The sequence below is a fragment of the Chenopodium quinoa genome, unplaced genomic scaffold (assembly GCF_001683475.1).
Source record: "Chenopodium quinoa cultivar QQ74 unplaced genomic scaffold, ASM168347v1, whole genome shotgun sequence".
In the NCBI taxonomy this organism is placed as follows: domain Eukaryota; kingdom Viridiplantae; phylum Streptophyta; class Magnoliopsida; order Caryophyllales; family Amaranthaceae; genus Chenopodium; species Chenopodium quinoa.
The window spans coordinates 7,725,758-7,737,761 of NW_018743292.1; the positions used below are offsets into that span (position 1 = coordinate 7,725,758).

At 36.3% G+C, this 12,004-nt stretch overlaps 2 protein-coding genes across 3 annotated transcripts; both read left to right on the forward strand.

The window, feature by feature from the left end:
* The first annotated feature begins 906 nt into the window (after window positions 1–906).
* On the forward strand, window positions 907–3,140 carry LOC110736800 (putative pentatricopeptide repeat-containing protein At1g12700, mitochondrial). 2 transcript variants are annotated; one of them, XR_002514276.1, is made up of 2 exons: window positions 907–2,612; window positions 2,877–3,140. XR_002514276.1 is itself a non-coding variant. In XM_021917113.1 (1 exon), the coding sequence occupies exon 1, from the start codon at window positions 1,445–1,447 to the stop codon at window positions 2,504–2,506; it is 1,062 nt and encodes a 353-aa protein (XP_021772805.1). In that variant the 5' UTR covers window positions 907–1,444; the 3' UTR covers window positions 2,507–2,676. The 2 variants fall into 2 exon arrangements, 1 of the variants encoding a protein (XP_021772805.1); XM_021917113.1 differs by lacking the exon at window positions 2,877–3,140 and having other exon boundaries at window positions 907–2,676.
* On the forward strand, window positions 3,139–5,608 carry LOC110736803 (pentatricopeptide repeat-containing protein At1g62930, chloroplastic-like). Its single transcript, XM_021917116.1, has 2 exons — window positions 3,139–3,593; window positions 4,798–5,608. Exons 1-2 carry the CDS (start codon window positions 3,553–3,555, stop codon window positions 5,456–5,458), a joined length of 702 nt encoding a protein of 233 aa, XP_021772808.1. The 5' UTR covers window positions 3,139–3,552; the 3' UTR covers window positions 5,459–5,608.
* Window positions 5,609–12,004: the final 6,396 nt, after the last annotated feature.

Genomic DNA, 12,004 nt, shown 5'->3' on the forward strand with positions numbered 1-12,004 from the left:
ATTATGTATTGGTATATGTATTGTGAATTTTAATCAATGAAAATGGTGACTTTTTTTAATTGCTTGTTGATATTACTCTAATTTTAATGTTATTTATCTCCAATCTTATGTTATCTTATTGGATGATCATGAATATCAAGGAACAATGAAGATAATTTGGGTGGACTTTATTACTGGAATGAAAAGATATAAATGATATATCTTGTAATTAAAATAAATAAGTAATCTAAAACGATATTAATAATGTCGTTGGCCTAGATCTAGGTGATATAAACCTTTGTATAAACCTAAGCCGTTTGATTAGATCTACATTTATTAACATTAATTATTTAATTGTATTTACTATTTAGCCATTTAGGTTGTAAATAATTCAATTTGAATTAAGCAGTTTGTAATTGGATAAGTTTAAACAGGTTGCGATTCGAAAACAGTTCGATTTTAACGGTTTAACGGGTTATGGCAGTTCTGTTTAGACGGTTAGCGGATTATAACGGTTCGGTTTATACGTGCGGTTTAAACGGTTTCGGTTCATAAACGGGTCGGTTTAAACGGTTAGCGGGTTACAAATGGTTCGGTTTAAACGGTTTTTTTTTTCGGTTTAAACGGTTTCGGTTTATAAACGGTTCGGGTCATTAACGGGTTTATAAACCATTCGGTTCGGTTTCGTTTCGGTTCGGATTTGCGCAGTTTGGTTTGTTATCGGTTTACGGTCCGTAACGGGTTGACATTGAGCGGTTCAATTCGGTTTCGGTTTGATATTGAACGGTTCAGTTCGGTTTTCGGTTTACATTTATCGGTTTATAAACGGATCGGTCCGTGATGGTTCGGTTCGGTAACGGGCGGTTTCACGGTTCGGTTTGAAAAGTCCCACCCCTGCCCAAAATAGAAGTCATTTTTGATGATTTTGGATGGTTGGATGGCAACCTTGCCAGCACCAGAATCATGTGTGGAGATATGAATACGTTCTAAAAGACCTTATAATAAGAGACCAACTATTACAGAAATTAGCAGTAGCAGCGATCTTCCTCCTTGGCTGTTGATTTGGCATTATGAGGAGCAAATCTGGTATTTCGCTCAGAAATTATCTTCATCTTTCTTCTCTTTTCCATTTTAATGGTGGATCTTCTTCACGTAAGCTTCTTCATCTCTCTCCTCTTTTCATTTTCAATTTCAATTTCAGTTCCTCTCTTTTGAATTCCCCCCCTTTTTACTTTCCATCTATTCTATTTTCTTCCCGATATTACGCTTCTCATTCTGTTCATCTTCATTTGGATGACCCCAAATTGTTTCTCAAATTTGTTAGACAACAATCCAAATTAGGGTTTACTAATGCTGAAATCCCCCTTTCCCATTTCCACCATATGAAATCGATGCGACCTCTTCCATCTATCATTGATTTCTGCATGTCCAGTTATTACCTCAGGCTCTCCTCCTTTTCAAGGAGATGAAAATCAAGGGAATTTCCCCTAATGTTATCACCTATACTACCTTAATTCGAGGTATGTGCACTTTGGGACAGCAGAAAGAGGCTCAACAAATGCTGACTGAGATGTTAAGGAACAACATAACTCCTGACATTCAGACCTACAACATGTTGATTGATATGTATTGTAAAGATGGCAAGGTTGGTCAAGCACGGGACATTTTTGTTCACATGACTGAGAGAGGATTTGTTCCCAATATCATCACTTACAATGCTCTGTTAGATGGATACTGTTTACGTTGTGAGATGGATGAGGCAAAAAAACTTATGGATTTGATGGTTGAAAATGGTTGCAAACCTAATGTAGTTACTTACAGCAGCTTAATCAATGGCTATTGCAAGTCTAAAAAGATTGACAAAGCTCTTGGTCTGCTCCAAGAGATCCATTTTAACGGATTAGCCCCTGATGTTATCACGTACAACACTCTTATAGATGCTTTGTGCAAAGACAATCAGCTCAAGCTTGCACACCAGTATTTCAAGGAAATGGAAGCTCATGGACTAAAGCCAAATGTAATAACTTGGAATTCATTCCTTGACGGCATGTGTAGGAATGCACAAATAGATAAGGCAGTTGCAACAGTGAAGGAAATGGAGAATACTGGAATGGTCCCTGATATTGTTACATATTGTACCCTAATGGATGGTCTGTGTGAAGCTAATCGCCTTAGTGAAGCGATACACATCTTCTCCTTTCTCACAGCTAAAGGGCTGCATGATGTGCGTGCATACACCATAATTATAAAAGGGTTTTGTAAAGAAGGGTTGCTAGCAAAAGCCGATGAATTATTGAAGAATATGGAGGACAATAAATGCTTTCCAAATGAATGCACCTTCAATACAATTATTAGAGGATTTATAGATGGAAAGGATGCTAAGAGAGCTTTAGAGCTTGTCAGCTTAATGAGAAACAAAGAGTTTGCTGCTGATAATCACACTATATCATCATTGGTGAGCTTACTCACTGATCCTAATATTGGTGATGCAGACAAGGATTTGCTGAAAAAGTTTTTTGAGAACTGAGTGAACGATGGTTAAAGCGGAGGTGGAAGGAGCGTTGAGTTAAGCATAGATGATCAGCTGTGAAAGAGATGTGAAAATAGACATCGTGAGTGAAAATTGTAAATTGGTAAGTCATATATTTAATGTTCAACTTGATTGATGATTGTTGGAAAAAACCTTATTATCTGTGATTTGTAACATTTGTATTTACTTTTTTTTGGGCTTGCTTTTACTTGAATGGTGCTCATAGAAGCAAATGTGGACTGCGTGTGTTTACTTGCTATCTGTCAGTGAGTTGCATTTGTTTTCTTATTAGCCTTTGGATATTATTGGAGCCAGGGCTCAAGTTTAGCTATATCTTACTTACTAAGCCATGATACAACCATGGCAGGTACTAGGTTCAAGAACAGGGCATTTAAGGTCAATAACACCAGTCGTGTCAACTTTGCTAAGGGTATAATTTTACTATTTTACAAGTAGGTTAATTCCGTATTATACAATGAAATTATTGCGCACAAGGATCTACTCGTAGTTAGTTTTAATCCATTCACTTGCGATGTGTTGATTGAATTTCCTTGGGTGTGTTTCAGCTTTCTGCAGAATAACTACCCATTGTGATTTCAGTGTCATTGAAGATTTTGCTTCTTTGGGGGGGGGGGGGGCACTAGGAACTTGCTGAACTAAACTCATGTTTTGATCACATTGCATAGTTATAAGTTCAAATTATGTCACTTTGACCTGGTCTTCTTTTGTTATTTTCTTCTCTTTTTTCCACTATGATAAATAGAAGAAGAAAAGAAGCAAAAGGGGTCAAAACCCTCAGGTTTAGAGATCAATCAAAGCTGGTTAAGCTTGCGATTTCAGATACATCCAACCAGCCCGGCTTTTAGAACATGTCATTCAATCTCATTGTATTGTATTGGAACTTTAATACGGATTATATACATACAGTCAGTGGAGTATATTTTTTTCGATGAATTGACTTGTTTACAGATTTTAGTTTGTTCTTTCGCAATCTAAAAAAGCGTTGGTGTTCTATTATAATTGAACATACACACACAACTGGCATGAAAAATGAGGCATCAACAGTTGGTCTCCCACTCTCCTGGTATGTTTGTTCTATCAGGATATTCTATTAGTTTTATTTAATTTCCTTTGGTTTTGCCATGTTATAACTATAAGGAGTATTTAAACATATGGAATTTTTGGTTTTCCTAAAAGCAGTCCAAACCAATCTGGTTTGGGGTTTTAAACTGGATTTTTTGGTCTTAAATTGCAATCAGTTTTCAGCGGTTCGATCGTGGACTAATGGATTTTTTGGTATTAAATTTCAATCAGTTTTAAACTGGATTAATACCTGTAACTCTTTTTATGTGTTGAGTTAACCAAGATGAAAAAATTATTTATGTATTGAGTCCCTCTGTAAGAAGAAAACGTGGTCGATTCAACACTTAATCAGTTAATCCTTATTCAACTACTTGTTAGGCCCGGGCGATGCCCCGAGTTATTACATATATAATAATAATTGCATATAAAGTTCATGATTCAATTCTACTCCTATTGATTTATTACATGTCATTTATTTATTTTATTTGTAATAAAAGACACGAGCTATGGTATTTGTTCAATGGTTGACCTTCTAATCTCAAGCCTTAAGACTAAGGCTTCAATTCTTATAAAAGTCATGTTTCTATTTTTATAATGTGTGATAATATGGAATGATGACCAAAAAAATAGGTTGAGATAGTGGTGTGAACTTGTTTCGAAACACTTTTTAATATATATTTATATAGATATATATTGGCGGAAGAAATTTTAGATGTATCCTATTTGGAGTCAGTTACTATTCATCTTTCATAACAAATAATGAACATAACACAACTAAAATTTTTTCTTCTCCCCTCTATTTTCCCCTTATTACACAGCTAACAAAAGAATTTGAATCAAGCTCTTTGATATTTTTAGTTAATGCAGAAATGGAAGGTAAGGCAAAAAGCTCCTTTATAAAAGACTACGGCTAGTTGAAGCAAAATTGTTTACATATTTTGTAAATGGATACTATTGAAAACTCGAAGAAAAAAAAAAAAAGTTGTTTTTAAGTGAAAAGCAATTAAAGATTATTTTTTACGGATTTTTCACCGTATACCACTGAGTTATTTCGTAATTCACCATATACCACACAAAACGATTTTTTCACGGATTTTTCACCGTATACTACTGAGTTATTGCAAGTCTAAAAAGATTGACAAAGCTCTTGGTCTGCTCCAAGAGATGCATTTTAATGGATTAGCCCCTAATGTTATCACGTACAGCACTCTTATAGATGCCTTGTGCAAAGACAATCAACTCAAGCTTGCACACCAGTTTTTCGAGGATATGGAAGCTCATGGACTGAAACCAGATATAATAACTTGGAATTCATTCCTTGACGGCATGCGTAGGAATGCACAAATAGATAAGGCAGTTGCAACAGTGAAGGAAATGGAGAGCACTGGAATGGTCCCTAATATTATTACATACAGTATCCTAATGGATGGTTTCTGTGAAGCTAATCGCCTTAGAGAAGCGATGGACATCTTCTCCTTTCTCACAGCTAAAGGGCTGCATGATGTGCGTGCTTACACCATAATGATAAAAGGGTTTTGTAAAGAAGGGTTGCTAGCAAAAGCTGATGAATTATTGAAGAATATGGAGGACAATGGATGCTTTCCAGATGAATGCACCTTTAATACAATTATTAGAGGATTTATAGATGGAAAGGATGTTGGGAGAGCTTTAGAGCTTGTCAGGTTAATGAGAAGCAAAGGGTTTGTTGCTGATAATCACACTATATCATCATTTGTGAGCTTACTCAGTGATCCAAATATTGGTGGTGCAGTTAAGGAATTGCTGAAACAGGTGAACGCTGAGCAAGCGATAATTAAGAGCAAAGGTGGAAGGAGGAATGACTTAAGCATATATGATCAGCTGTGACAGAGATGTGTAAACAGATATCATAAGTGAACTTGTGAATCAGTAAGTCATATGTTTAATGTATTTGATGGATTGTAGGCAAAAACTTAATGCCTGTGTTTTTGAAATTGGAATGTACATGTATGAAGCAAATGTGGATTAACCTGTTAATTTTGTATATGTTGTGTTTGCTTTTGATCTGCCAGGGAGTTGCATTTGTTTTCTTATTGATTGCAATTGTATTTAATGGAGCCAGAGCTCAACTAAAGCAATATTTTGATTGATCCATTCACTTGAGATACATAATTTGAATTCCTGAGCCGTGTTTTAGTTTTCTGTAGAATAACAAACCATTGAAATCAGTGTCATTCTAATATGATTTTGCTTCTTCAGGGCACTAGGATGTAGCTGAACTGAACCCACGTTTTGGTCACATATCATAGTTTTAAGCCCGGAATCAAATCATTTTAATCTGCTGTCTTTTGTATATTTCTCCTTTTTTTTCCATTCTGGAGAAAAAGAAAAGAATCAAATGGTGTGAAAAATATCAGGTTTAGAGATCAGTTGGAGCTGGTTAAGCTGCGATCACAAGTTTCTAGTTCGAAACATTAAACACATGCTTAGCCAGGAGAAAAAAGATATTAAGCAAGTGAGATACTGATGTAATGTGCAACAAGCCTGAAAAAGAAAATATGGTTTCATTGAAGCTTTCGTTTCTTTATGGGGACACTTGCATCTTGTTGAACTGAAATCATGAACATAGTAGCAGCTTACGGATATTAGCTTCCTGGTAACATTGCTCCTTTCCTCTTGTAGTGGAGTCTCTTTCATTACCGTTTCAACATATCCATATATTCTTGTGTTTGTAACAATGCTTCAATTTGGTTGTCATCTTCCAGTTTCTTGTCATCTTCATTTACTAATAAACTCCACCATTGAACCTGGAAAAAAGACATTCACATGCACCACTAGTTAACAATGCAAAATTGAACCCAAAAATATTCTGGTATTACAAATGTACTCTCAGAACTATATTTCTTCAAACAAGGAAATGAAGCCATATTTTTACCATGATTTTGGATATACCTGCCTTGTGCTATTATCTGTTCATACCCTTGATAGGCTTGATTTTGCAGCTGCAGCATAATGATAAACATTTGTGGGTGGAATACTGTTATACTGCCCATTGAAAGATTGCTTCCATCTAGAGTATGGTCGAATCCAATTACATTAGAATCCCAACCTGGTGGTGGTAGTAGCGGTGGTGGTTGTGGCTGGGGTTGTTGTCCTTGAATTGGTAGGGGTATTAATTTTTTGATGCTTGCTTTGGTTTGCATTTCTTATTTTAGCACCTGAACAAAGGAAAAATTCACAAATTATCATAAAATGAAGGAAACGGAAAAAAAACTAAAGGCAAAACACTTCTTAACAGTTACCTTAAAGCTGAAGTCTCAATATTTATGTAAGCACTACTACTGCTACTCCTGATGCTCCTCCTACTACTACTACTAGTACTAGGGGTGAGCATGGGACGGGTACCCGTACTACTAACACTATCGGTTCGGGTTTCCAATAACCAATAACACTAAAAATGATATCCATTACCCGAATCAATAAGTTCGGGTACACGAACTTCGGGTACCCGGATTTTCGGTTCGGTTATCGGGTACCCAATATGATATCCAATAATAAAAATTTAGACTTTATAATATAGTTATTATGATATCATTCAACACTAATCAACAATAATACCACGTGATCATGACCAAATTACTAATAATTTCTAATCATTTAAATTATGAAGTGATTACGAAGTAAAGTAAGAGTTTAGATTTTGGATAAATAGATTTAAATAGGAAAAAAAAGAAAAAATTGCTTATCGGAACGGATCGGGTAACCGTTAATTTTAAAATGATACCCAATAACCGTACCCGATAACAAATTATCGGATCGGGTACCCGAACCGTTATGGTTATCGAAACGGGTACCCTAATTTTTGGTTCGGTTACGGTTCAGATTTTTGGGTTTTTGGTTTTTCGGATAATTTTGCTCAGCCTGCTACTGCTGCTACTGCCTACTGCTACTACTACTGCTGCTACTACTGCTACTGCCTACTGCTACTACTGCTACTACTACTGCTGCTACTACTGCTACTGCCTACTGCTACTGCTGCTACTACTGCTACTACTACTGCTGCTACTGCTGCTACTGCTACTGCTGCTACTACTGCTACTACTACTGCTGCTACTACTGCTACTACTGCTACTACTGCTACTGCTACTACTGCTGCTGCTGCTACTGCTGCTACTGCTGCTACTGCTTCTACTGCTACTGCTACTACTACTACTGCAACTGCTACTGCTACTGCTACTGCTACTGCTACTGCTACTGCTACTGCTACTGCTACTGCTACTGCTACTGCTACTGCTGCTACCACTATTACTGCTACTACTGTTACTGCTACTACTATTACTGCTACTGCTACTACTGCTAATATTATTACTGCTACTGCTACTACTACTGCTGCTGCTACTACTGCTGCTGCTACTACTGCTACTGCTACTACTAGTACTGCTGCTACTGCTAATGCTGCTATTACTGCTACTGCTACTACTGCTAATATTATTACTGCTACTACTGGTAATATTATCACTGCTACTGCTACTACTACTACTACTACTACTACTACTACTACTACTACTCCTACTGCTGCTACTACTGCTACTCCTACTACTCCAACTGCTACTGCTACTACTACTACTAATATTATTACTGCTACTGCTACTATTGATACTACAACTACTACTACTAATATTATTAATATTATTATTATCACTATTATTATTATCGCATTATTATTGTAATTATTAAATATTATTATCAAATATTAATTATTAGTATTATTATAATAACAATTATTAAATCTTAATTATTAATTATTATTATTATTATTAAATATTAATTATTTATTATTAGTAAATAATAATAATTTATTATTATTATTATTATAATTAAAAATTAATAATTATTATCTTTAAATAATAATAATTTATTATTATTATTATTAATATATTATATTATTATTATTATTATTATTATTCTTATTATTTTTGTTATTAATAATAATAATAATAATTATTATTATCATTATTATTATTACTATTTTTATTACTATTACTATTATTATTATTATTAAATATTAAATATTAATTATTATTATTATAATTATTAAATATTAATTATTTATTATTAATATTATTAAATATTAATTAGGAAAAATTGCATTAAATAATACCACCTTTCACAGTCCGCTAAAAACAAGTCGACCTTTTGATTATCTCTAAATAATACCACCTTTGGGGGGTGTCTGTTTTAAACAAGTTATTTTACCTACAACCTAAATAACCGGATAAATTTTTTATTTTTTCTAATAAATTTATTTATTAATGTAATTAACTCTTAATAACAACTTTAATTATGATTTATTAACAATTAAATCAAAAAACAAAATAAAAAACAATTAAAAAAACAAAAAAAAGAATCAGCACCCTCCTCCTTCCCCTGCCACCCACCACTCCCTTAGACCCTTACTTACCCACCTCCTTTTGCTGGACTTTTAATTATTTTTTTCACCTTCTCTCCTCCTCCTTACCCATGTCAATGCAGCCAACCCCACCACCCCTTAAACAACCCCCATCCCCACCACCATTGTAACATTTCGGTGGCCCCCTCTCCTCATCCCCACCACTAGAATCGCCCCCTCACCTTTTCGACCACCACTGTCCACCCCACCCCCATCCCTAGCCTCACCGCCCCCTCCCCAAAACCCACCCCGACAGCCCTTCTTCCCAGAACCAAGCCCTGAAACTGCCTGCTGTTCCCCCTTCGAAAGCCCTTCCCTGAAACCCACCCTGAAAACCCCCCTTTCCAAAACCCAGCCCGAAACCGCCCTAAAAATCCCCTTCTCGAAACCAGCCCCGAAACCAACCCTGAAAACCCCACCACCCTTCCCGAAACCGCCCAGAAACCCCTCATTCCCGAAACCAGCCTCGAAACCTAACCTGAAAACCCCCATTTCCCGAAACCCATCCCTGAAACCGCCCTGAAACCTACCCCTCCACTAGCCCTGAAACCCTACTCACCCTCCACCACTATCAAGAACCCATCAAAATAGGTCGGGATCGGGGTCGGAGGGATAGCAGGGTCAGTGGTCGTTGGTGAGGGATGACAGAACGGGAAAGGGGAAAGGGAACGGGAAAGGGAGGAGAATTACGGGATTGGGGTTTTTTTTATTAATTTTTTTATTTAAAAAAATTATATTTTCAGACCAATAAAATGATGACACGTGTCCATATAACCTATTAATCAGGTTACCAACAGATTACAACTTGTTTAAAACGGACACCCCGCAAAGGTGGTATTATTTAGAGATAATCAATGTTAGGGTTTACTACTTTGATTCTACACAACTAGAATCAAATAACAATGGTGTACAAACCCTAGAATGTGTATAAAATTCAATTAAATACACAACATCAAATACTTAAAGTATTATCACAAACCAAGCACTAAATTAACAATATAATTCAGAAATTACAACAAGATAACACTAATGTAAAAGGTTCTTTACTTGCCTCTCTCCAAGCCGATATCCACCAAGAACATGAGAAAAACAATGACCACGTGAGTCTTCTATACCAGATACTTGACTAAGGCGTGTATACACTTTCCTAAAGTGATAATTTCCCTCACCACGGTGCTTGGGTTGAAACCGGAAACTCACTTTGAGATACAATAGTCAACACCACACTCTAAGCACAAAGATGTGTGATAAGATGAATAAATTCGCAATCAATAAACTTAATGATGGAGAAATTAAAGAAGAGTTTGCAAGATTCTTCAATAAAATTGTAGAGAGAAGAGAGAGTTTTTCAGAGAGGAATATTATGTTCTGTATTTTTTTTTTCTTTCGAAAACAACATCCTATTTAAAATAGAATCAATCGTTGCATAAAACCACAAAACGGCAAGAGGCGCGGGCGCTCCACCAGGAGGAGCGGGCGCTCCTCAAGGTGGAGCGGGCACTCCTCTTCTAGAATCCCAACTTTCTGATTTTCCAGAAAGTTGACGCGATTTTGTCGCGATTTAGGCGCGGGTCGCGCCTCCTAAACTTTATAGATTTTCGAGAAACTCAGCGCGATTTTGTCGCGCTTTTGGAGCGGTCCGTGCTTGTCTTTCACAAGCGCGCTAACAAGTGGAGCGATCTCTCCACTACAACACTCTAAATAATCTTACAATCCTCCCCCATTTAGAGTGTTCCTTTAAATCCTTTCTCTACTTCCATCAAATAAGCTTCATCTCATGCATCAATGTCAATGTCCCTACGGATTGAATTGACACTCAGTATAACACACTTAACATCACTTGACACTTTTATACAGCCATGATTTCCATATGGATTGAATCACACGGATATCTCTAATCATTCGAAGATGAAATACACACAAGATAACTCGAATTTAACATCACTTGACACTTTTATACAGCCATGTGTCCGTATCTTTCATAAGTTCATCAAAGTCTATATGTCCAACTAGACTTCTTGAAGCGGCTAAACTTCGAACTTATATAGGTAGATTCTCATATACGTAAACGTGTCCTTGTGACAAGACACTTTCATTTAGAGCTTCTCAACTCTAAATCTTTGAGAACTTTGAATTGACGCTACCTTACCGTCATAAGTAACATAGCAATATGGGTCATCAAATATTGCTAACAAACAACAAAGTTGTAATTCAACCACATTGAATCTAAGACTTGATGTTTCTTCAAGCGTTAGATTGGTTTCACAACTTTGTGTTATAGGACATAAACCCATTCCAGCCAAAGCAAATATGATGGAATGTCTTGACATTGCTTTAGTAAAGCAATCCGCCAAATTCATTTTCGTAGGAACATAGTCAAGACTTATGACCCCATCATTGATAAGCTCTTTCACTAGGCTATGCCTTAGTGAAATATGCCGAGACTTACCATTATACACTTGACTATAAGCCTTTATTAAAGCCGAATTCGAATCACAATGAATAGCCACCGGTGAGATTGGCTTAGGCAATAAAGGCAGCTCTAACATGAGATTTCTCAACCACTCAGCTTCCTTACTAGCTGAGGCAAGAGCTATAAACTCCGCTGCCATAGTGGAATCTGCAATGCAAGTTTGTTTCTTGGAAGACCATGAAATGGCACCTCCCCCAAACAAAAACACCCAACCACTTACAGAAGAGTCATCCTCTTTGTAAGTGATCCAACTTGCATTCGAATATCCTTCTAAAACCGAAGGGAATCCACTATAAGACAAACCATAGTCCAATGTACCTTTAAGGTACCTCAAGACCCTCCGAACACCAATGTTGTGCACCTGGGTTACTAGTAAATCTACTAAGTTTTCCCACAGCCAATGTAATATCTAGTCTTGTACTTGTCATGACATACATCAAGGATCCAATTATCCTTGAATACTCCAATTGGGAAACCGTTTTCCCTGAATTCTTAACCAATTTTACATTAG